This window comes from Anopheles funestus, chromosome 2RL (assembly GCF_943734845.2).
Source record: "Anopheles funestus chromosome 2RL, idAnoFuneDA-416_04, whole genome shotgun sequence".
Classification (NCBI taxonomy): domain Eukaryota; kingdom Metazoa; phylum Arthropoda; class Insecta; order Diptera; family Culicidae; genus Anopheles; species Anopheles funestus.
In genome coordinates this window covers 73,233,641-73,259,253 of record NC_064598.1, presented here as the reverse complement: position 1 = coordinate 73,259,253, position 25,613 = coordinate 73,233,641, and the positions used below count along the sequence as shown (strand labels likewise).

Below are 25,613 nucleotides of genomic sequence, written 5' to 3'. Positions count from 1 at the left end.
TGAACGATTCGTCCGGTGCCAGACCGGCAGACAATTTTTGTTTCATTCCCTTGCTCTGCCCTTCGCCTCCAATTCCGACTCTTTTCCAATGTCCATTCGCTCCAAGAATTGATTGATTCGTTTTGTCAAGTTCGATAGTTTCTAACGGTGCGCATCACATCTTACGCTGAGGGAGGATTGGTCTCGGCGTTGGAACCAGCTCGAATGATGATTTCTGACGCGGAAAAGTATTTTGTGACTGGAGTGATAAGGATTTGGCGATTCGTGCGCTATGTGTCAGTTGTGTTTGAAGAAGAGACGACGGGGTGCATGTCACCCTTCCACATTTCCGGCCCCGGTCCACTCTCGTTGGGTCGGTTATTGGATCGATATGAAGCCTAGTTGATTATGATTGTGATGAAGATAGAGAGCCATTCGTCGATTTGAAGGCGTCTCATCGAACAGAGTCGTAGTCGATGGTAAAGAGGCCTCTCCATCAAACATCAATCCGCTTGGGTGAAGGGTTTTCGAAGACGTTTTCGCTCGAGACTTGGGCTTGACTGGAGCGATGTAGCGGTGGGTGGCAGTTGGTCAGTGTTCGGAGTTCCCATCATCATTTCCATCATTATCGTCATCATCATCTCCGCCGGTATCGTAAGTAGAACAGCGTTGTTATTCTTTTCATCAGTCGGTAAGGATCAACCGACTGGACAGCTGTGTGATCGGACTGAGTGATAGAAAACGTCAGACAAACCAAATGGACGAGACATGGCGAGGAGCTTCTCGGAGGAGAAAGGGGTTCTTTCCCGTTTCTTATGCTGCTAATCCCATCGTATGTCTTAGCTTCATGCGGTCAGTGTTTTTCTCTTGGTGAGAAGGTTTACGTAGTGAGAGCGGTTTGGATGCTTCTTTCATTGTCTTCTTATGTTAGTGATAAAAGAACGATGTTTTATCAATTGATCTGTCAATTCGAAGATGATTTATTTATGCTTTTTTGGATTAATGCTTGCAACCGATTGTTTGGCTAGTTGAAATCAAATTGTTTCTAAAATTTTTATCGAGGTTATGGAATTTTCTATCGAATAGATTGTTCTACATGCTACACAATTTAAATAAACACATTTCGGTAGTATGAAGGTTAAAATAATAATGTTGTTCTCAACATAATTTTTGACGGAAATATATTTCTCGTTGAATAGAAAAAGATTCTTCCATACTGACACGGACACCCATCAGCACATCACGACTTTGCAGCGATGGGTGTTTCTGACGGATGGCACGTGAAAATAATTTCAACGCAACACAACTCGCCACAACAAAACCTAAAGTGTGGGCTGGTATGTGTCTTGGATGATGAAATGATTGATTTGATTTATTGCAAACACATGGAACGGAAGATTCATCACATTGTAGCAAGAAGGTCGTGTGTTGGTAGCGCATGTGTCTGTTACGTGAGGAAGAAAAGTTGTTTCTTTTCCGTCCGCAACTTCACGCTCTCGCACCGTTCTTGAGATGTCGTGTTTGAGAAAGTTGGTGTGAAAACTCACCAGAAATACCGACTGCTTCTCACGTGGGGCGAAGATTTGTTGGAGGAAACTCTACTCGAAGAACGCAGCAGGACAGGCCATTTGCAGCATGCAACACTGTTCATTGAACTTTGCAACATTTGAAGAGAATCGTCAATCGCGAATAGACTGACAGAATGAAGCACCTATCTCGTTCGGAACAGTAACGCTAGAATTGTGAATATATTCGGAGAATTTATTTTATTTTTGCTTGTATAAAAACAGGCATGAATAAATGTATTTCTGATGGATGATGTGATAAGAAAAACTGGAAAGTCTTGACATTTTGATACTTTTTATTCGATAGACAAAACCAGATTAGATGATCAACAACAGGTTAAATGATTCATCCATTCCGACTAATTTTAATGAGTCAAAACAATGCTATTCAGAGTAGTTTTCAAAAGTAGTAAAGCATCGTTTGACCTGTTTTGATATTCCTTTTATTCCACCTAAACATTGTGAACAATCGATACTCGAGTACGCAAGGATCCCGTCTTAGTAAAGGGTTCATGTCAGCCACCCATTAGTTTGCCGTGGATTTTTATATATTTCTTGGTGGTGGCAGGTAAAAACTGTCAGAAAGAGAAAAACAACAAAACCTGTCTCGCCAAGAGGAAAACTATTTCTTGTTTAAATTTGACTGATTGTCGCCTTGAATTGCTTGCGAGGAATGTAAAAGTTTGCTTATGGAAGTTGTATTGTTTGCTGTTGTGATTGCAAAATGCTTCAGCCCCACGCTAAAGAAACATTTGCCAGGCGAGACTGCAGCTTAGTGTCAATTTATGGCCATTGTTCTGTTGACTTGCAGATCAATATTCCAACATATTTTTGATTTAGTGCTGTTGATTTATTGAGGAAAGTTGTACGGTGTTGGGGGATCACAGGCCGGTGCGATTTGGCATGGCTGCAGGAATGTGATGTGGTCGTCAGACTACGCAAATCGATACTTCGCACATCATAAAACGCATAACAACCAACATTGCATGTACTCCTGGTTTCCATTTCTCTTTCACATTTCATCAATCCAGCGGTTACTGGCCGCTAGTCGACTGGTGCGAGAGCAAAAAAGAACCAGCCCATTTTAGCGTAAACAGGGTGGTAAATGGAAAAATAAATGACTTACGATTTACGATTCATACTGACATATTGTCATTTGGTACCGTTGTCATCAGTGACATCATTTCGTTCATTGCATTCGCATGACTCTTTCCTGCGTACTCCTCATCATTCGTCGAATGAGTTCTAAAAATAATCAGCCTTTCCGTGGTCCACTATTCGACGGAATGAATTACACGGTGTAAAGGCGGAAATATTTAATCTCACACCTCGTATGGATCAAGTTTTGCGGGTTTGCTGTCAGGATCTGGAATTGCATGTTGCCGTGTGTATTCGATTGAAATGCGTGACGCAACTTGAGCAGAAAGATCGGTTTTTACCAATGAATTGTTGACATTCGTCATTAATGAAGAGGAGGTTGTCAGAATTCTATCATCAAACTAATCAGTCTGATCAGGATAATCGACGTAAAAGAGTGAAGTTTATCGAAGAATTGGAGTCTGTGAAACGTAATTGAAATTATTTTGAAATGCTTCGGAGGATACGGTGTTGTTCTCAACGGAATTTAAATTCCTGAAATGTTTTGTTGAGACGTAGCTAACGTTTGGAATAAATGTGATTAAATTTGAATTAAGGATGATTTTATACAATTTGTTTATAAAACTTGGGCAATCAACCCATAGAGTTGTCACGATGAAGCAAGATTTTCCATGTTATCACCTAAAGCGTGTTTGAAATGATCATGATGCGAAGATAGATCCCCATCTACATCGATCAGTGTCTCAGAGGCAGAGATGAAAGTATTGCGTTGTGTGACAGTAGGCAAGATCCAGCCGCAGTTGACGCTTACAGTTTCTTCGTGTGGTTGTTTCCAAGATTAATTTACCATCTCCGACAGGCGACAACCAAAACGAAATACGCAATTAGCGAATTTTACAAATACCTATCTTTCGCTTCGCCTGCCGCTGAAGGATGATGCATATCGTTCATCTAAGCGTGAAGCAAGCGCATGTGTACACGTGTGTTGGAGTTATGCGTAATCGCGTTGAGTGTCTGATGGTGTCAGAGAGGAATTTTTACTTTGATCCTGCAGTCTGCTGTCGTTTGGATTTTTGCTGAGTTCTTGAGTAGTCTTTGAGGGAAAACCGCTTCGGTGTAATAAACTAACCTTCGAAAGTTGTTCCTGCCAACCATGATCTGCTTGACAATTTAGTTCAAGATCTCAGTAGGTTTAGTGCTTGTGAGATTTGATTATTTCGAAATTTGTTTCCTGGTTTTGATAAGTTCAAAATTAAATCATCAACGATCTATATGAAGGCAGAAGAACATAAAATTCTATTTTCTGTAATTAAAATACGATCAATTTTACACTTCTAAGTTAACGTTTTGTTTTTCTTGATAAAGGCAAGAAGTTTGAATCATAACATTATGTGAGTGTTGGTTATTCGTCACTGTCAACGATAAATTCATCTTCCCCGACAGTGTGCAGCCGGTTGGCACCAAAATATCACGGACAGAAATAAAGCAAAGTCATCTGCTTCTCTCCCAAGATGAATGAAGTAGTGTTTCTCTGCACAAATGGATGCCTTGGTTCTTAATTATTTACAAATATAATTTCAATTTTTTTAACTATCTACCATATCTTCACCAAGCGTGGTTTCAGCAACACAGATGTTTCGCGAGTCCATCATCTAATAAAAAAGTTCGATTACAAATATGAATGTTATTTTAATAATTATTCACGAGTTAAATCCATCCCTATCAGTAGTTTCGAGGATCGTTTTTTAAGCGCCAAAATCAAAATAATGGAAAAATGCAATTGATGAATGTATAATCTAGATGAAATAAAGGTTTCATCAATATGGATGATACATCATGTAATTTTTGCGGCATATTTATAGTACAACTTATTATTAACTAGTGTCGAAGTTAAACAAAAAAAGAAAACAACACAATGGGCAAGTTAGATTTTTTCATTCGGAAAATGTTTTCCAAATGTTAACGGGCTGTCGTGTAATTTGATTTAGTATGTTTGAAGGTATATAGACCGCTGCATAATCAAGACAAACGGTTGTCAGAAGAAGCTTAGATTTGATTTATGTAGATCAATTTCAACGCGACATCATGAAAAAATATTAGGAAAGTATTTCGAGGATTTGAAATTAATTTAAATTAAATTAAAGACTACAAACAATTTGTTAATGCTTTCTGAATGTTAAAGAGAGAAGAAATATAATTGTTTCAAACAAATTAAAATACTTGGGTCACACGAAGAATCATAAAAAATATCCTAAAGAGAGACATTGAAGTTTAAAATGGAAAGTAATCGTTTGACTTTGACGAGAGCAAACGCGTGATTTGAAACGGCAGATTTCATTTAGTGGTACAGTTGACGTTTTTCAGCTGAGCAACGCAAAGGTTAAGAAAAAAGAGTCGATAGTTCATGAATAAGGATCAAAATGTTGCAAAGAACTTTTTGTTAGCAGCCATTTGGGAGGTCTTATCAAAAATTGAGTTCTAAAAATTTGTATTTGTATTTGAAAATTAAAGACATTTAAAAGACAGAAATGTAGCGCTGAAGCGTTCGTCATAAATATCTGCTTGCTTTATTTATTTATTTATTTTTTTTATAGGATTGAGCTTAAATATGTCTTTATTGCAAATTTCAATAAGAGTTAATGAAAGGCCAAAACTAACTCCAATACCAAAAAACAAAAAAAATAATTTTGTAGTGTCATTAATATAACTGGAAAACTTTCACAAAGAAGAATTCTCGTCTGTGTATGTATTTTCCTGCTTCCTCCAACACAACATACAAAACTAAACTAAATGATCCACACATCTAAATGACACCAATTTGTTGCTCACAATTAAATGCCTGTGGTAATGGTTGTTATTAGCGGTTTGGATGTTTTATATGTCACAGCGAGGATATAAATATCTACCATGCAATCATCTCCTTTTGTCCCCTCGAGACACAACCTGGGTGTGATTGACGCTGCTAATCATTTTGCAGCTGTTTGCTCTCTTTACACATGCCACACACGGCAAGGAAGAGAAATGACGAGTCACAAATTTACGGCTCGTCACAGCTAACGCCTTCTCGTCAGTGTCACATCGACGCAAAATGCCTCAGAGCAACTGCGGCTAGCTCATGCAAATGTCAGCTCGGTTGCATTGGATGATGTAGCGGATCGCTGCAAATATGCATCAGTATGTTAAGTACCAAAAACAGACTACGATGGACGCTAGTTGAGCTAGTCAGTCTGTTGAGCTGTGAAACAAATTCGTCACTGTCATCAAAATCTGTCCGATGAGATGTAAGCCGTTGAATCAGTACCTGGCTGTGTACCATGATCAGTTCACGTTTTCTATTCACGGTGATCGCGAGGAAAGATCAATCAATCAAGTTTGCTTAGCTCGGCGGATAGACAGCTTACATATTCAAACCAAGAGATCTTCTCCCTCTTCTCTTCCCCATTCCCTACAGAAGGTATCAAATATTGGATGAAGTTGCTCAAAACATTGATCAACGTTGTTAACAACATAATCATCGAGATTCAAGTCGCATTGGATACAGATATGTGGTGTCGTGATGCATACTCAACCTTTAAACTGCAAAGCATGCAAATGGAAACAAATAATACACCATTATCGAGCTGATAATCGGAACAGTATAACACTGGCGCAGTCGACTCCAATAAAACGAAATATCACAACTGAGCTGAGCTGTTTGATCGTGAAGTTAGGCATATTGCTTTCCACACAATTCGGCTTGGTTCTTTGTGAGGTATGCGTGACTGATCATAGACGAGTTGAAATGGACGATCATTCCAGATCTTGACATCGAGAAACAACGTCGATGAAGTGGTACATCAAAAGACTATCGTGATGTTGGTAATGACAGAGAAAGTAATTGTCATCTACTAATCTATCCATCAAATCGTGATTGGTCTCATTTGAATGTTTTGGGGATTGATCAACAAGATCAGTCGTTCATTTTTCTATTATGAGTCATGAGTATATAGGAAAAAAGTAATGTCCCGCTGACTCAATCACGAAAATATTGTTTTAAATCAAATCACCAATGAATTTTAACACAAGTTTTTAATTGTTTCTCCTTCTTAAAGTTAAAATTTAAAAACGGAGAATTTGTTGGCGAGATAATCGGTGCAATTGAATACAATAGTGTACTTCATCGACCGCGATTGCTCGGAATCGTTGTAGCGTCCCTCGTCTACATATTGACTAAAACAAGAATACCTTCAATAATTGCTCGATGCCTGGGATAATCATGCAACGTCGACGATGGCATTAAGCATGCACGGTTGTCGTTTCTGCTCTATGATAAAGGAGTTTGTACGTCTATTTGCTGTTGAAGAATAAGGTTGAGTGCTCTAATGTTTTTTCCATCTATGCAAGGTTATCCTGATGGAAGGATGTGAGTTCAGTTTATAGGGTAATGAGTAAAACGATGCCGAGCATACACCTAACAGGGTGGAGATAACACCCCACAGAAGGGTTTCATACGAAGAAGAGCAGAATCGATCCTGGGTGAAAAATCAATATTGGTGATTTTTATGCTTCAGAACACAGCAGATAGGTGGTCGATTTTGGATGGATCTCTCTGCCCTAGGAAAATCGTTCACCATGTGTTGCTTCCTCTCCTCCAAGCAATCAGCGCATCTTTTGCCTTTCTCAAACCATCCAACACGGAGTTGACGGTTTCGCCCACTGACACGACATTTGACCGGTGCTGGACAGAGTACCAGAGCGCTGCCCCGAAGAGTGTGAGAGATAATGGGTGAGTGGGCTATGCTTTATTTGTAGCTGTTTTATGTTGGACATCAATTGTTGTCGACATTACCCGCGTCTGACTCTTCGGGACGTGCGTCCGAATGGTGCCTTATCCTTCGAAAACATGTATTGCTCGAAAGTGTCTCCAGATGATCGGTACGGTTGCGGATTTTACTACACATGAACTGAAGCACTCACACTCATATGCTAGTTGCAGCTTGTGTTGGAGAAACAAAATAGGAGAAGATATGAAAATTAACGGTAACGACGATGGTTTAGCCAAAATAAGATGCGACACGTCAGAGTGGGGTCATGCAAGAATAGCAAGGACGCAAAGGACATTCTATCTATTTTTTCTCCTCTCTGGGCTTGATTCATTTGACGGTGGATTTTTTTCTCTTTTGGATGTTTGTGAAGGTATTTTAGTTCGCTTCTACAAATAGTCTTTCACTATGAATGATTTTGGATTACATAAATTTATGCTTTCGCATGAGACATTAAGCTGCTCTTGTCAAGAAAATTTAAATCAGTAGCTTCCATAAAAAGGATAATATTTTTTTTTATTTATGCGAATTAAATCATAACTGATTGTACGGAAATTTTACTATTCATTCGAAATATAAATAAAAATGCTTGTATCTTTAGACTAGATTTACTCATCTGTTTAGCTGAGTTAAACGGAAGCTTCTATTATCAAACATTAAATGTCCTTAACGCTACTAAATAATGATCTAACCAGATATCAAAATTTATCTACTAATTAATATGTTTCGATACCTTCATTATTTCTCCTCGCAGGTCGGTCATATGGTGCTACAAAGAAGAAGTGCTACAAACAATCGAAGTAGTTGTAGTGAAATGTTTTTTTTTCGTGAAAATTTAGTTTGCAGTGAAGTTGTTTTATTGTAGGTGAGTGAGTATAGGGAACAACATTAAATAACGACTCATTGTGTGTTACAATGAGGTCCAAGCAGCAGCCACGACCATCCTACCGATGGATCAACAACGACAAAGGTAAGTGAATTATGTTGTTAAGAACTTGATCACTCATTTCAAATTTAAATGATACATTCGAAGAATATTCAAGTTTTCAAATTCATGATTATGTTTTATGACACCAAAAGCACAAGGCGCCAAGATCAATATCGCATATCGTTTAGTGTATTATAAATTGATTCGTTAGCATTAATAATTATGGTGTCCGTCGCAGTGTATGTAGGTGCTTTATTTACTCTATATCAGTATTATGTTCATTAATAACAAGGGAAGACTGTAAGTATGTGCGCAAATACACATCGTAAAAACAGTAGAGCCATATGAAAGGAATTTATTCCCTGTTGTAGAAAATATTTAACACATCACAAATGACTATAATTACGCTTGGTGTTGGCAGTCTGACCGTGCAAATATAGTCGCTCAAGAGGCGGCAACTTTAAAACGATTCGAACGTTCGATGCATATGCGAAACCATTGCATCATTGTCACTCTCGCAGTAAGAGTGTGATATTTCCAGGTAATCTTACAACGTCTTGGAACTTCTCGCCAGGGTGCCAAATCGATTATCAGATAATGCGCGAACCAAAGCATTTCAACCGCTGGATTCCCCTTCCATGTTGTGATATTTGTTACAATTACATGATCAACCCTCACCGGATAATGTTTTTGAATCTAAAAAATACTTATTTATAAGTTGACTTGTTCAAGAATATTGTAAGGCTTTCGTTGTAGTGTTTGGAGATGTAAATCGTTAGTATAGATTTGCATTTGATTTTCGAGAGTGGTAAACTGAGATTTCATTCATTTGTTGAGATGATTTCTAATGTTTTATACGAAACATTTTTTAATCTATTTAAACTTTCGAGTAGATTACATGACTTCAACATTCAATACACCACCGAACGCTGTTTACAGTAAAACAAAGAATGGTAATGTATTTAATTGTTCCCCTGATATGAAATCGTGAGTCGCTTCAAGACGCCGATTCTGATGTTCGGCGCCCTGATGTGGCGAAACGAAGCGAGTCACTACCACGGGGTGCACCAGCAAGGGTACACATTTTTACGATTTATGTGTTTAATAAAATTAATAAACGCCACATCGCTCCATGTATCGGCGAACGCAAAGCGTTGTGATGAGTGAAAAATCGAAGTAAAGGATGCTCAACTCTGCTTGCCTCGTATGACTTTACGGACGTGCTTTTAAGGTATGTGGCCATACTGGCAGATCGGTTTTCGTTGATGCATCGGGTGTTCTTCTACGAAGCAAGGCTCTGGCACCGTGTGACAGTTACAGTATTAAAAATGGTCTCCCGTTGTCTAGCAAGTACAGGTCGCTGTGACCGGAGTGGTATCAAGTCTCATAATTTTAATCTATAAATTATTGCTTGTGTAACAAAACATAACATAAATCACAACTCAATCAGCTTCTTATTTTCAATTCCATCCCATATATCTTGGATGGAACATCCCTTGGGTTGCGACTTAAAGCGTGTTTCATTTGTTCCTCATTTGCCGCTTATTTCTTTCATCACAGCTTTATGGACGGGGATGCAAGTCTCTTCATCATCAATTTTTGTATGTGGTACATTTTAATATAAAGAACTTATTCGTTTTACCATAAAATTTGAAAAAAGTTTCAAAATCTTGATATCTCGATAACTTTGTATAAGAAAAAAAATCATAGGTGAAGAATGATGACTTTGCCACAGACAACTTCAATAAAAAAAATACCATAACGAAACTTCATGTTTCTGTACTACATTGTGAAATGTCATATGTTCTCGAAAAGCTGTTGAATTGTTGTCCAAAATTTGTGGAACTGATAAACATTTGGACGGCACCAAAACCGGTATTGAATTCCATTCATCTTTGCCATCAGTAGTCATGCAAATGGACTTATAACAACAGTCTCCGTCTATCTGCTCGGTACAGGAGAAGGAATAAAGATTCTGTAAATTTATTGTTTCCGATAAGATTGCTGTTGCTTAACGAAACTCAAACTGTGGTATGAAGAGAGGCTCAGTATAAAAGGCTAACGAAGACAACAACTTCGCAGGTGAGACATCGACTACGAGAGATAATCATCAATTTTGCATCAAAGTGGTTCGGGTCGTATCAAAAATCTGTTAAAATAAATGCGATCTTGCAGGTGATGGACATTTATGACAAGTTATGAATTTGTATTTGTTATAAGTACACACATCACAGAAAATGGTATATTTGTTTAAGAAAAACTTTGCTCGAAATGTAACAGCCTAATTGATATAGCACTTTAAGTAAAAATTCATTTTTTTATTTTAATGAAACGGGCATTTATATGTGCTTTTAAAGCAAATTAATCATTATTGTACCAAATAATAACTATCCAAGAATTATCAAAAACTTTTCAAAAGACAACCAAAACATATTTCAAACCGAAGTGATATGTTTATGATGATCGCCTTCGACAGAGCGCTTGACACTCGCAACGCGGTATGGGATCTTTCTCTTATCCCTTTCTTGACTTGATTTGTCTTGTTCGGTATATCAAGACGGACGTAATTTATTACTTTCAGATAAAACTTTACTGAAACTCAAGCTGGACCGCTTCTCTGACCGACACAGTTCTAGCTGAGATACCATTTCAGGACTGAAGAACGATCGATTTCCTGGCGGCACAGACCATCATGAATCCGTCAAACACTTTTGGTACGAAACTTAAAATAAGGCGATCAGAAATTGACATTCAGTTGGTGTACGGTGACTGATATAGTGAGGTTTGTCACTTCGGTTTTTGGTGATGTTTCCATTTCCGAAGCAAGAATTAAACCAGTTTTTCCAGGCGTTTGTTTGTGAAAGCATTTTTTATTATCGGAGCAGTTGCAAATCGCTGTCACTGTCCTACATTCAAGCTGATCTACATTTGCATTTTTTTTGTATTGTTGCTCACCTTTTGCAGTCATCCATAACATTCCATTTATTCCTTCTAAGAGAACTATTTCAATGACCAATACACACTTAAAATGTTTTTAATTATCTAAAACTTTTACACAAATATTCTTACATAATTACTATCGTTCAAATCTGCAAGTTTTTTTTTAAATGCTCCCTTACCTTGTGTGAAGTTTTCTTTGAAAACCGATAGGGCAGCATACAAGCACAAAGAGGTTTATCAAATTTTACATTCCCAGTGTCGTCGTTATCGAAGAACCACTGATGGTGGAAACCTTAACCAGCCGTACTATCCCCTGCACTGCACGATACACCATTGATGTTGATTTATGAAGATTCATTTTCCGGAAATCGGCTCGCGCTGCGCTGGCCATCAGTTACGTACTGCTACTCATGGTTCCCAGTTTGCTGTTTCTTCAAAAGGAGCAACCGATGGAAGCGCTCCGGGCGGACGCCTTTTCACCAAACCCCAATGCCCCAGGAAACTCGTATCGGTGGCTTTGGTTTTATGTAAAAGTGTTGAAGCAATGGAACCATCAACGTGAAGAAGCAATGAGTACCGGAGGAAAAAAGAGTTATTAAATGTGCAAAAGGTTGGGCCCATAAATTACTCTTCTTCCGTCTACCATAACGCTTGTGGGCCCGATCTGGAGACCCGATCCAGACATCCCGTCGCGCATCACTCACTTGCGAGCCGTATACGAGCCGTACAAGCACGTACACGATTGGCCAAAAAGAATCACCCGCAGTTAGTAGAGGAGCGTCTCGCCTGTGGAGACCCTGCTTGGCCATATACTTTCCCGGACCTTCCACGGAAGCTCCAGCGATGGACAGAGTGGCCAACGCGAAGGTCCATTTTCACTCGAAGCGAGCTGATGGCCAATGGCGCAAGGGGTGCAATTGGAGCGATGGGGTGCGGTGTAATTTTTTAAACGATTTGAACATTTCTTGATTATTCTTCAGTTATTGATTAATTGGAGCTTGCCAGCGCGCTGAAATATGGTGCATCGTTTCGTTGGTTCTCACCCTGTTTCGCTTAGGTGCATGCACTGCTCGAACGGGACGAACGAGTTCCAGAGAGTGCATTCAATGCTATCGGTTGATCGTTGCATGCAGTCGTCGGCACGAAGGCATAACGCCTCCATCTCGCTTTACATAGCTGCTCAAGGCAACTTCCTTCCGTTGGCTACCACCTGGTAAGCGATGTGCAACGTGGAAAAAAGACCGGTTCCATAAGTCCGATCGGTTTGTCGCCATGACTGACGCCCTGGGTGCGCGGAACATTTGACCATTCACCACTCGGAGGGCATATTGGAGAGTTTGCGACATTTGTTGATGTCACACGACCGATTGCTTTGTCTGGTTGACCATCGTTTGCTGGTGCAAGGAGAGATTTCTCAATCTCAATAACCATATAGGGAACTTTCCCTTAGTAAGAAATGTGTAAAAATCAATTATTGAATCATTTTTCCGTAAACCATATAATTTCCATAATATGTTAGAATAAAAGAATTCATATTAAGTTAAAAACAAGTTTAAAAATCAAAAGTTTGTAGTAAAGTTTGTTACATTTTGTAGTAAAGTAACAAATAAACAGTCGAAAATATCATTTTCGTCATTGTCAATGTGCTTAGTTGCAATCAACCGATGGATGCCAGATCGCCATACTTTTCCATGTGCCAGGCATGAGGCAAAGATACGAAGCTAAATGAGAGACGGAAAACACCGATATGAGTTATGTGAATTTAAACAATATAAAGGTACTGATTATTTGATTTATGGCCGTACACCACCCCACATCTTGTTCGGATATGCGTCTGAAGGCAGTTCGATACGGCCGATGGACGAGTCTGAGGAGTTCAGGGATGAAGTTCTTAGCATCAGCAGGCCGTATCAAGCCAGGGTTTCATATCAATGGGCTTTTGGCCACTGCTGGCGGGATATTCAATCTACAGCACCTAATGGTGGACTGTGGGAATCGTTCCGCAGGCGGTGAAAGTGAAGAGGCAAGAACGACGATCAGAAAAATGATGCGTTCGGTAGATCTTTCACTCATTCTTGTGTTCTCTCATTCTCAACTTTTGTTTCTTTTTCTTCTGATAGAAGATGTTAAAAGGGGAACAAAAACGAATTAACAACTTCTCCTGGCTGCGGTGTATTACAAGTTATTTTACGTTCTTCATCCCTTATTTGTGATTTTAAATCTTATATAATTCATAAAAGGTTTGTACGTTTGTTGAATCATGCTTTTCTGATTTTCCGATGGAAGACCATGCATCGCTTGCAGAAAGGAGGATTTAATGTTTAGCTTACTCTCAGAAATGCTGATTTCGTACCGAGTGACCGATGTGAGGTTTGATCAGAGACTATTACATTACTCATTCACCTCATTCGATCATGCTTCTTTAAGGACAATTCAAGCCCTGGTATAGTTGGTTTATCGTCGTCAATACTACGAACGGCAACAATGAACAGCATACGGATGGTTGAAGTACGCGTATTATTAACTCATATCGCCAGGAATAGACTTTAATTAATAGCGATAATTTATCTTCTCACCCGTCTACTCAACGAAGAAAGAGAAAAAATGGAAGGTTTTGTAAAGGTGTTCTTTGTCGTGTACACCTATGTGCGATGCAGCATGTTTATTAAAGAACACCTACGAAGAAGGATGAAGAGAAAACAGGAACAAAATATTTTACGAAAAATGACCCAAGCATTGACAGAAAATCGACATTCCTGTGAACATTCAAGTTGGAAAAAAGTTAAACCTTAGAGCATTTCCTTTTTAAATCCATCTTGGGTTCAAGACTCAATCGCTTCCTTTACTCGTCCATCTTGTGAAACAACCTATTCCATGAAAGAACGAGGGAGGTGTTTTATGCCAGTCGTCAGTAATTTTTCAAACTATTGACATGATCAGTCGTTTTGTTCAATGGCCGCCATGTTTTGAGTCCGCGATGTAATTTACCTTGAATTGTAGAAACTGAATGATTTGCTTCTCGTTAAAGAAGCAATTGCTGCGATTCCACCCTACGGAAACGGTTTGGATAGCTTATTGACTTGAATCGTTTATCATACTGGAATTTCATGATCGCCTTTTTCTCATTGGACGCTCAAGATCATTTTGCTCGATGGTTGTGGGTAAGCGATCGGTTGAAGCCTTTTCGATAACATTGGATGTACATTGACGGCAACAAATGGACCGTTTTATTGAAGACCATTGGTGCAAAATGAGTTTGTGGTTGTGGAGTCCTCAAAGCACCTTTTAATCTGCTCGAAAAGCTGTTGATCATGCTGCTGGGATATAAATTCATGAAAAAAGCGACGACTGTTTGTTGGAAATGAAATGAGCAATAACCTTCATTGAAAGAGCTTTATTTTCGTAACATTCAGTATCATCACATAAGGCAAAATGATCACATAAGGCAAGTAATGAAATAAATTGCAGGAAAATCAGGAACTTTGGTCCCATGAAGAAGCAAAAGGATGTATAACAGAGCATCGATACTTTCATCAACCGCCTCATACAAGGAATTCTTCTCATGGATTGCAATCAGTAATAATCGAATGTTCATCAGAAACCATCTTTTTCTATTCGATCTAGAAAAGAGTTCTACCAATCCAGTCCCTGAAATGTCCAGCCAGATTTCGCTCACCTTGAAATATTACCTCGTCATCCGTGAGATTTGTCATTTGCTTCAATCGATTTCTGTTTGATTAGCAACACAGAAGAAGGACAGAAACTTTAAAATCAAATGTAGATGCATTTCATCATTCGTACAAACGCTCTACATTTATTCTGAAAAGTCCAACAACATTTGAAAATCACAATTTTAACATTCAAACCCTTGTAAAACAGCAGCCATGAAAGGAGCGACGCAGATATGACAGTATCTCTCATAGGTAAAATTAAACATCAAGAAAATTAGAGAAACCGTTTTGATTGATTTGCTTTGGGTGTCATACGGAAGCAACGACGGACTGATTCCCCTTTTTCGTTCGTATCTGTATGTGTGTTTCAATGAGCTCATTCGTCAGCGCTCCCCATAGACCTGCTCCAAACGGACCAGAACTTTCAATGTCTGATTCTCAAACACCTCGAGGCAGGAAGGGACGGACCAGCTGGAAAGATACATAACGACCAAAACTCCTGCTCCCAACAAATGCAATCGATGATGGACGAATAAAGTTTTGGGCGAAGGACCGAACGGGAACGGGGCGACTGGACAGGGCGAGCGACGGTGACGAATGGAGAAACCATTCGCATGATGAATGCCACGGTTCGTCTCGTCATCAGCGAGCCAGAGTGTAAACGACGGGAAAATAACTAGACCATAATATTTAATATGACGAAAACATCGCTACCGTGCGTGACTGGATGATGCTGGCGCTGGACCTGGAGGTGATGGATGCCGGCTGAATGAGTGATTTCGGGGACGAAACGTCGCCGCTTCGCTCCGGTTGCCGGTCGGTTTGGCTGCTGTTGCGCTTTGGGATTGATGGATGAAAGGAACCAGAAATCCTGGACCCGTACAGTTTTTCGTCCACCCTGACGAAGGTAACCGTTATTTATCTGATTTCGTGTAAAAATCTTTTAGATTAAGTGTGCCATTCAAAGATTTCAAGTGTTTTGATAAGGTTTATGTTATAGAAATATTTTTCCAAACTTGTTTAACTAACTTCAGTTACAATTTAAAAATACCAATAGTGTGTTTTACTTTTTTAAATTAAATTTAAACTCTCTTTTTTTTTCTTCATACTTCTTTATATTAAAATTATTATTGTTGGTCTTAGTCAAATTTTGAGAAAGTATTTTTCTGGTTGACTCCAATTTTTACTTTTTAAGAGTTTGTTCCATTTTCAGCAATGAGTTGTACATAAGGAAATGCATGTGTAATTTCAGTTAGGTTATGTTTACTGTAATTACTTTAAACCTTTAATTTTTTATGAAATGTTTTGATATTGCGATCTTGTCTAAATCGAAGCGAATGAAATTTTTTTTAATGCATTATCATATTTGTAATTTACTGTTCAATTCATAAATTGATGATTATAATTCCTGATATGTCTGCTATCATATACTAAGCAAGTATAAACGTGATTGATAATATTCATTTGTAACAGTAATTTTAATTCATTGAGTGCAATGCATATTTCATTTTTCTATGTGTATCCCCTTGGATTACATGTTTTATTACTTAGATTTTTTACTGCGATATTTTAAATATTAAAACAGTTTCTGCTTGTCATAGCAATTGAAAAACGAAGCTTAAATGATTGCTTTTTCCTGCCTTAGTTTCCGATGTATGCTCAGTTGCTCATCCACTGTTAAGAAGCATGCAGCTTCAAAGGCTTTTGATTTTAATTTTTATTCACGCATGCCTTAGTATGACAGTAATGGAAAAGCTCGTACTTCACATAGAAGATACAATTGCCACACTTAGAAACAATTCAATTTGTGCTATAGACATCTGGATTAGCATACCAAGGAGTGGTCCGAGAGATACGGATTGGGTAATACCACTTGAACGATTGTTGTCATTCCCGAATACTAGCAAAATCATTTTCACTCAGTCATTTGAGTCATCTCCCGTAACAAAGGTTATAGATAAGCTGCCAATGCCAATCGTATTAATTATTTTTGTGTTTGAGGTATGTTCTTTTAATGGTTTATATATCCTGAAATCCAATTCACTTAACCTAACCATTTCTTTTCCCGACAGAGACCAAATGTGTCATTCGTGAAGTGGTTAATAGAGCTCGCTAAGCGTTATATGAGAATGAAGATTATAGTTGTGATAGAAGCGAAGCACCCTTCGGACACTGCCGTTCTTACAAAAGTATTTTCCACGTGTGAATTTTTTGACGTCTTGTACTTTACTTACAACCTTCAATACAATCAAATACAACCAATAACGTATCATCCGTTTTTAAACACCTATCAAAATCATTCCATTTATGATATACACGGATTTTATCCAGACTATCAGAAAAATTATTACGGTAAACAGATTAATGTATCTTACATGTTAGCTTCACCATTTGTCTATTCCGCGTTAACCAATACAAAAGTGTATGGAATCGATATTTTTTTGTTGGTCACGTTTGGCCGAAGGGCCAATATACAATTTAACCCGATTCCAACGGTGTATCATAAAAAGGAAAAGCAGAAATTCCTCAAGAAAGCTAAAGAGATCAACTCTGTGATTTGGTTGAATCGGGTAACATGGAGAACAGTTCCTAAATCATTCGTTACCGTACCTGATTTGGTTCAGTACGTCATTGTTGCACCGCGTGGACAACCACTAACGATACCGGAAATATTTTTGCGGCCACTTAGTCTCGCGTCCTGGACACTGATGTTGATAATCGTGGTGATTAGCTTTCTCGTAATGTGGAATAGTGGACAATACTTCCGTAACGATCTAATACTGCTTCCCTTTTGTGGTCTTGAACGTTACAATCTTAATGAAACGAAACCGCTAGAAAAAATTATCATCCTCAGTTTGATGGTATTTTATTTCCTTATTCAAAGTGGATATGAATCGATTATCATTTCGCTTATCTCAGATGTTCCATTTCATTCCGATATTGAAACATTACAGCAACTTAAGGAGAATCAATTACCAGTAATGCTTTACGAACGAGACAATATAGAATTTTTTAAACCTTTACTGGAGCAAAAAAATGTAACAGTTAAAGTTATTGTTTCTGATATGCTAAATGGGTTGCAAAGTGACGCTGCCGCACTTCACAATGATCGTACAGGTATAAATTTAATAAACTATCCAGGATTTTACGATGTCACACATAATCGCAAAAAATATAACATTCTGAAGGAAACTTTTTCTGCCCATCCTTCCGGCTTTACATTTCTTAAGCGGACGATGCTGCAGGAATTATTTGAAAAACACATACATAACGTTTTCGAAGGAGGTTTTTTTCTGCATTGGTCATATTGGTTTCAGAAAAAACCTCAAAAAGGCATAGATGTTGGTGTCGAAAACGAAGATAGTGATATAGTTAAGTTTGGTGATCTCGCACCATTCTGGGTGGTAATCGGTATAGGGTGGACATTAAGTATTTTTGTATTTATATTAGAGAAGTTTACTAATTTGAGAATGGCATTTGAAATGAAGGCACCACGTTAATATTCATTTAGCGAAACAGCATGAACATTAAATGTCAACATAACTGTCTTGAGAAGAATTTCAAAATTATTTTTTGCAGCTCTCAGTTACATTTTTGTAAAAGTCAGAAGGTTTGAAATAAAATTATCCATATGGTTTTGAAAAGCTTAAAAAACAAGCACTACTTTTAAATTAAACACTCCATTACAAATGAAATGTGTGAAAAAAAACAAGATATAAACGATGAATAAAGACCATGCGTCTCCATTGTTAGTAAAGAACATTTAATTTTAATGTCATATAAAAAAGCAGTTATTTTGCACAGCAAAAAATTAGAAATAAGAAAAATCGATCAAATTAAATTACAACAATAAACTTCAAAAATCATGTAATTCAAAAAATACTTCTGCGAATTTTTTTAAAAGTAGTACATATATACCCCGATTCAATGCGACTGAATGAACCCTGCATATCGTATATTCGCGTATATCGAACATGATTCAATTTTTAGATTGTTGGTAGGTATGTCAATAACTATACACAATGACCGAAATATTAGTGTATGGCAAAAATATATTCATTTCACATAAAGCTTTTATCAATACACTCAATACAAATCCTAATCGATCTTCATGATTTTTATATAAAAAAAAACACTTAAACATTTTAAGTTAATACATGATGACCGACATTTTAATTTACGAGCATCAGCAATCGGACTCCTTCAATTTCAGTACGTTTTGCGTCACCACCTTCCCGGTGATCCTTGCCCTACCGCTACTTCGGAGCTTTCGAGCTTTGTCATAAATCGACGTCGCGAGAGATATTTTCTGGACCGTCACCCCTACCGTTGCTGTAGCAAGCTGCAAGCGATGGAGTACTGTCATGTTTGGAGCTTTCGTGAGATCCACCGTCCAGCCGTGATGATGGTAGCGTTGAGCGTCGCCGCCATTAGCCAGAGTCACCGCACCACCTAGCGGTTGCGCTCTAAGCCATGCTTCCCGATCACGCTCACCCGGTTCGAGGGTATGCGCCATAGCAACGATAAACTGATCACCATTTGATCATCGGTGGTTCTGGTTTTGTGTTGGCTGTCCGGTGTAGTGCAGATGCGACGAAACGAAACACCGAGCTTCCTGCTGGGCGATGAATGGGCATTTGGAAAGTTGATATGGTTATAATTACCTCGCTCGGGTTCAGTGGGCATCCAAACAGTGGATTATACAGCAACTGAGCACCGTCGAGATCAGAATGTAAAGAAATGAGATCGAAAGATCGTCGGTGGACGTTGGGCTAAGAGCTGTTGTATCGTGGGTTAATATTTTGTGGTTCAATATTGCTTAATTGAGATTTCAACGAGTTGGATCAATTAATGATTATGTGCATTAATATCATCCTTCTGAGTACAACACTTTCTTATGAACTTCCTTCGAGAGGCAACAATTTTGATAAATTTATCTTTTTGTTATTCCTGTTATTTTTATGTAATTTATATAATTTTAAATTTCAAACAATATTTTTTTAAACTCTAAAAATACTTTTAAAAAAAACTTTTGTTTGAAAAGTCAGTGCAGATTGTTACACGATTGGTGATTAGAAAAATAAGTAATCTAAAATCAACAACGAAATTATACTGCGTCTTAACTACAAACTGCTTAGAAACATTTGAAACATCTCTTGGTAACTATCGCCTGCACAATTTCCACATACGAGCATTAGTAACCAGCATGTAAATAACGATGACCATGCGCTCATGAATGACAGCTATGGGATTCAAAAAGTAATCTTTAACTCCCAATGCATTGGATTCATAGAAAGAGACACAGAATGTAGTGAAGCATCAGTTTTGCTTTACTGTAAAGATAACGTAATACACGAAAGGAAGAGAAGCTCCACAGATCTGTGGAGGAAAATTTAATTAAGTCTCATCCAACATTATTGTGCTTCGTGACAATAGAAAGACATCTGACAAGTGAGTGGGGTTTTCACTCAGTACTGTTTCATCTATCCATATGCTCGTCCCATTTCGCAGCAATTTCGAAACACAAGCAATGCTGATGGAAATGTGTAAATTCCTCCGAAAAAGTCACCTCTCCGCAAGAACGATAGACGACATCAGTTGGATAAGGTTCACAGTGAGTGACTGATGAGTTGATGCAATAGATGGCCAATTACGCAAAGTTGAGTTGAGATGAAAGTGTACACGGGTTTCAAATTAAATGATTCCTACTCTCAGATAAAAAATTGACTTGATACGCAAAAGGCTACATCACGCAAATATGTTTAACAATGAAATCATGTAACGTCACTAACGGCTATGTGGATGGTTCTCTTAAACTTCAACACTCACAAAACCGATTTGGATGATGTCGTTATGTTATATTTATGTTTTATTGGACAACAGTACAGAATTCTGAGAGAATGACAATTTGAAAATTTTAAATTTTCTCAATCGAATGTTTTGGTTACATATGAATTTGAATATGAAAGTGATATGAACGCGAGATGGAAATGATGAGTAACATTGTGTAGCCTTTTATTGGTTTATGCCGTTTCTGTAAACAACAAAGATTCTGTGGAAAAAAAATTGAATCATATAAATTATTTACATCATTTTCCTACAAAAACAAGCATACGAAGGTAATTCACGATGAGTTGATTCAAAACTACCAACTGTGTTGTGATGGAGCCTTTGACCATGGCCATAATCAAAACAGGTTGCCTCCCTAATGCTATTTACTTTATGGTAATCGGTGTCAATATTTCTTTCATTGATTCAATTGCGGCACCGGGAAACATGTTCCGGTATCCATTGGAATGGCTACACTGGACTGTACTATTACTAAATACCGTCCCTTAGCAACGATGATCTCTTTTTCTATCCATAGTTCAAACTAATTCAACCAGCGTGTAATGATTTTAGTGCCACGCATTCATTTCATTACAACGGTTTTGCAGATGGGAATGACATAATTGACAAATTAAAAAGAAAAGAGAATAGTTTGTAGTTAATTCTGATATTTAATTTATGATGTGTAGTTCTTATTTTACTCACAACATTTCGTAATCAGCTTACCCGTGTTTATTTATTACATATTAATTTATTATAATTTATTAATTATTATTACTTTTTCATACCTGCAACCTGATAGAGATTCTATTGCGGTAAAGCAGGCGTTGTGTGGCGTTACCATGGGCTATGGAAAAAATCTAACAAAAAATGTTTGGTGTTGTCTAAAATGCATTCTTATGTCTTATTTTTGTTAATTTTTATCTTTACTTGTGAATGAACACACCGCACTTCAAACAATTAAAATCCCCAAATTTTAGCTATTTTATCTCGCGCTAAATTATTTTCTGTACATGTTATGTACATGCACTAAATTATTTACTATACAAACAATGAAAAACATGTTTTCAAAGGTTCTTCTCTTAGCATTAGGGTGAAAAATGTGCAATTGAAGGAGTTAGTTAAATATATCAATTAATTATTTTCGTAAAGAAAATGCTTGGAATTTCCAATAGCAAACATTTCGGTTCAGAATGAAATACATATTCAAAAGGGGAAATATAAGAAAATGAGATAATTTTAACAAACAAATATTTACAGAGGTACCTAGAGGTCCCTAGAGGTACGCCAACAGCATCGATATCTCCTCTTTTTGAGTATCTTTTTTTTTGTTATGCAGAAGATAGATGCGGCACTTCATTCACTGAAAAATGACAATGTATCTCTTACGAAACGGCGAGACTATGTTATTAGAGAGCATACTACATATTGATTTCACCAGTTGATTCATACCATGGATTTGTAAGCGATGCACGAAGAAACCATTCTAGATTCGTAATATTCAGTAATTCATAATTTCGAAGTTTCGAAGCAGAACGCATCGTTCTCATGAATGTATTTCTTTATGTGTATCAAAATGATTGAACGAATTCAAACACTTCAAACAAGAACTTCTCTTTATGATGGGTATGAAACCGCTAAACAGAAAACTATGATTGATTGAGTGGCGATTTTATGAGTCATCGTAAAGTAGCAAATATGATTGATGGAGACGCATGGTGCACAATAAGTTTGCTTAATCACAGTTACTCGCGGCATGTATTCCTGACAATTTAAACTAGATTTATCAAACGTACATACACATATTCATACATACCTTAACTAAATGTTTTTATTAGATCAACAATATAATTAAATTTTATAGATCACTAGAGAATGGAAACCCTTCATCGAATCGAAAATGACAGAAGCAAACAAGAATCTACGAACGATAGAAACAAAAAATCAAATATAGCAAATGTATATGAAAGCATGATAATAGGAACATTTTGTTTTTCTACACACGCTTAGGCCACAATGCAAAATGTTTTTGTTTTTTTGCGCATGTTTTCAATCATAAATCTTTAACAAGATAACCCTCTTACTGAATTTATTCCATGTAGTCTTTGATTTCATCTATTAAAATCAGTATTATTATACTTAAAAATATACTAAAAAAATATACTTAAAGAAAAGGGGCGGCCCGGTGGTGCATGTGATAAACGGCGCCAGTCCACACGGCCGGACCGGGTTCAAATCCCATCCGGACCGTCCCCCCGTAGCAAGGACTGACTATCCGGCTACGTGGTTAAAATAAGTCTAGTAAGCCAGAAATGGCCGGCGTGACCTGTAAGGTCGTTTAGCCAAGAAGAAGAAGAAGATACTTAAAAAAACAAAAAAAATATAATGGTAAAATAGCAACCAAGTAAATAATTACGTTTTAAAAGTAAAAACCAATAATTAATTGATCATCAAACAAAAATTGAAATAAATATTATAAAAATTCCAAGAATTTTAACGACATTGTACAAAACCACCTCTGTCTCAACTGGTGAAGCAAGAATAAAGCAATTCTAGGAATATGTTTATTAACATTGAACAATGATTCAGTTTTCTGCTTCAACCGCAAACTTAAGAGTCCATTTATTACAGCCAGTGTCAATTTCTTGCTATTTCAAAAGCTTTAACCGACCGAGTGTAGCCATTAAGGTATTCATCGTTATGATCTATCGCGCTGATACAAGTGACAATGGAATTCATTCACAATTGCAACGAGATGTCCGTATGCAAGGGTAACATATATTCAATCGATTCTTGATTGAGTCGCAAATTCTTCAGAATTCATGGTTTGGGTTCTGTAGAGATATTATCGAGATCGATTATTACAACAAATGATCATGTTTGATGAATGTTATAAGTGGCAATGAGGTGGCACAGCGATGTTTCCGATAAATGGTGTCAGTTCCATACGACAGAACCCCCCATGTAGCAAGGAGTGACTATCTTTCTACTCTACGTGGTAAAAATAAGTCTAGTAAGCCAGAAATAGCCGACATGACCTTAGTGGTTGTCCAAACCAAGATGAAGAAAAAGAATAAGACGACGTTGCAATCCCAAGATCCTCATACGGTTGGTTTTCTTATTCAAATATAGTTTTGTTTATTATATTATTATCATTTTACTATAACTAGAATTATTTAAACACTACCAGAATAATTACTAGTAAAATTATTAGTCTTATTTTAAAATTTGTTTGATTGCTAGGTGGTGCTTGTAAACAAGTTGACCCAACTTAAGATACTGAAAGCGAAATAATAACTTGAACATGGAATGTAGTTCCAATATTAAAGTTGTAAACTCGACCTTGTCGTATGCATCGTTTAAAGCCGAAAATGCCCTTAGAATGCCATGGATCTTCAAAACCATATAACGGGGGGATCAAGTGAAGCGTAACGCCTAATTTGCAGCTTATAGCTTTCAAGCATTTTTTCAAGCCTGACAGCAAATAGTCTCAAAATCAAATTCATACCAAAGCTTTGATTGCACTTCTGCAAACTTGTTCTTCTCTTAAACCAGTTTATGCGCCATCAAGCGAAGCATCGTGAAAGGCAAGGAAATGAAAGAACATAATTCATTGCAATCGCGAGCTTCAATTAATCATTTACTGAATACTGAAATGCTTAAAATCGTTTTAAAACTACGTTCGCTAAAAGTAGATTCTTTTAGTTACTGCTATGCTGTATAAGTACAACAGTTGTAAATTCCTCTGGACACTATTATTGAACATACTCAAAGCATAAAATTTAGCCAAATTTCACTGGCTCAGATCCAGATGGTAAATATCGTAAACGAATGATTTAAAATGGATTGTCCGAAATGCGTCATTTGTTCAGTATGGAAAGAGCAGAAGCAAGAGATCATGACGATGCAAGAGATATTTATGGGCTCCACCTTTCGTAGATTTAATAACTCTTGTTTCCTTCCTTAACTGGTGTGATGATGTTGCAATGGGTTACAAAAGAAAAAAAATCATTTTTTAACACCTTTACATAAACCGTAAGCCTCTTAGACTTGGCATTCTACCAGCTAGATCAGAAACTTGATTTCATTGTGATCAAAAGGGAAAAAATCGTGCACAGTACATTATTCATAATAATTAGTAGCACAGTATATTACTGTTATTCCTTACGTTTTTTCTATTACAGAATTTTCGAAAATATATTTAAGCATAACATTTTTCCTAATTATTCATCCGTATAGTTGAAGCAAAAAACTCCATCACCTGTTCATGTCTTCTCTGAAAATTTGATAATGTTTATTCTTTTTTTAAGTTGTTTATTTCGATAGTTCTTTATGAAATCTATCAATAAAGAATTATTTAATTACAGCAATTCTAACTACAAATTTGTTTTTTTTATCCGATCTGTTTTGTATTCTATCATAGCTATTGGTTTAGGCTCTTTCATAGTTGATTCTATAAAACAATCAATTACTAAAGTTTTGAAAATTTAAATAAAGTCAATGTTCTTTAAACTTTAATATTTTTTTTTAATGACGCCTTGTTTAATCTTTCCTTATAAATTTTTCCAACCAGCAATACGGCCAGGCCGTTCTTTATGAATAAAAAAAATTCCAACCAACCAATAACTATTTTTAATAATTCCTTTTTTTCTATGTAGATGTATTGCCTGATACGTCAATGTATCCTCAATTTATGTAAATATGCAGGTTTAATAACAATTTTATTTAAAAAAATCTGGCTACTGAAGTTAGATAACGAAAAGAACCAATTCATGCCCTTTTATTTCTATACACCGAAGCA

The 25,613-nt window shown here is 37.1% G+C and overlaps 1 protein-coding gene across 1 annotated transcript; it reads left to right on the top strand.

Moving 5' to 3' along the window:
• The first annotated feature begins 8,359 nt into the window (after positions 1–8,359).
• On the top strand, positions 8,360–18,733 carry LOC125774959 (uncharacterized). The gene is made up of 2 exons (XM_049445334.1): positions 8,360–8,414; positions 17,315–18,733. Exons 1-2 carry the CDS (start codon positions 8,360–8,362, stop codon positions 18,481–18,483), a joined length of 1,224 nt encoding a protein of 407 aa, XP_049301291.1. The 3' UTR covers positions 18,484–18,733.
• The last annotated feature ends 6,880 nt before the right edge of the window (positions 18,734–25,613 follow it).

Bases quoted from the DNA above. Each gene is read 5' to 3' on its own strand.
- LOC125774959 (XM_049445334.1), top strand. From the start codon at position 8,360: ATGAGGTCCAAGCAGCAGCCACGACCATCCTACCGATGGATCAACAAC. The intron at 8,415-17,314 runs GTAAGTGAATTA...GATTTTATCCAG, and splicing joins ATGGATCAACAACGACAAAG to ACTATCAGAAAAATTATTAC.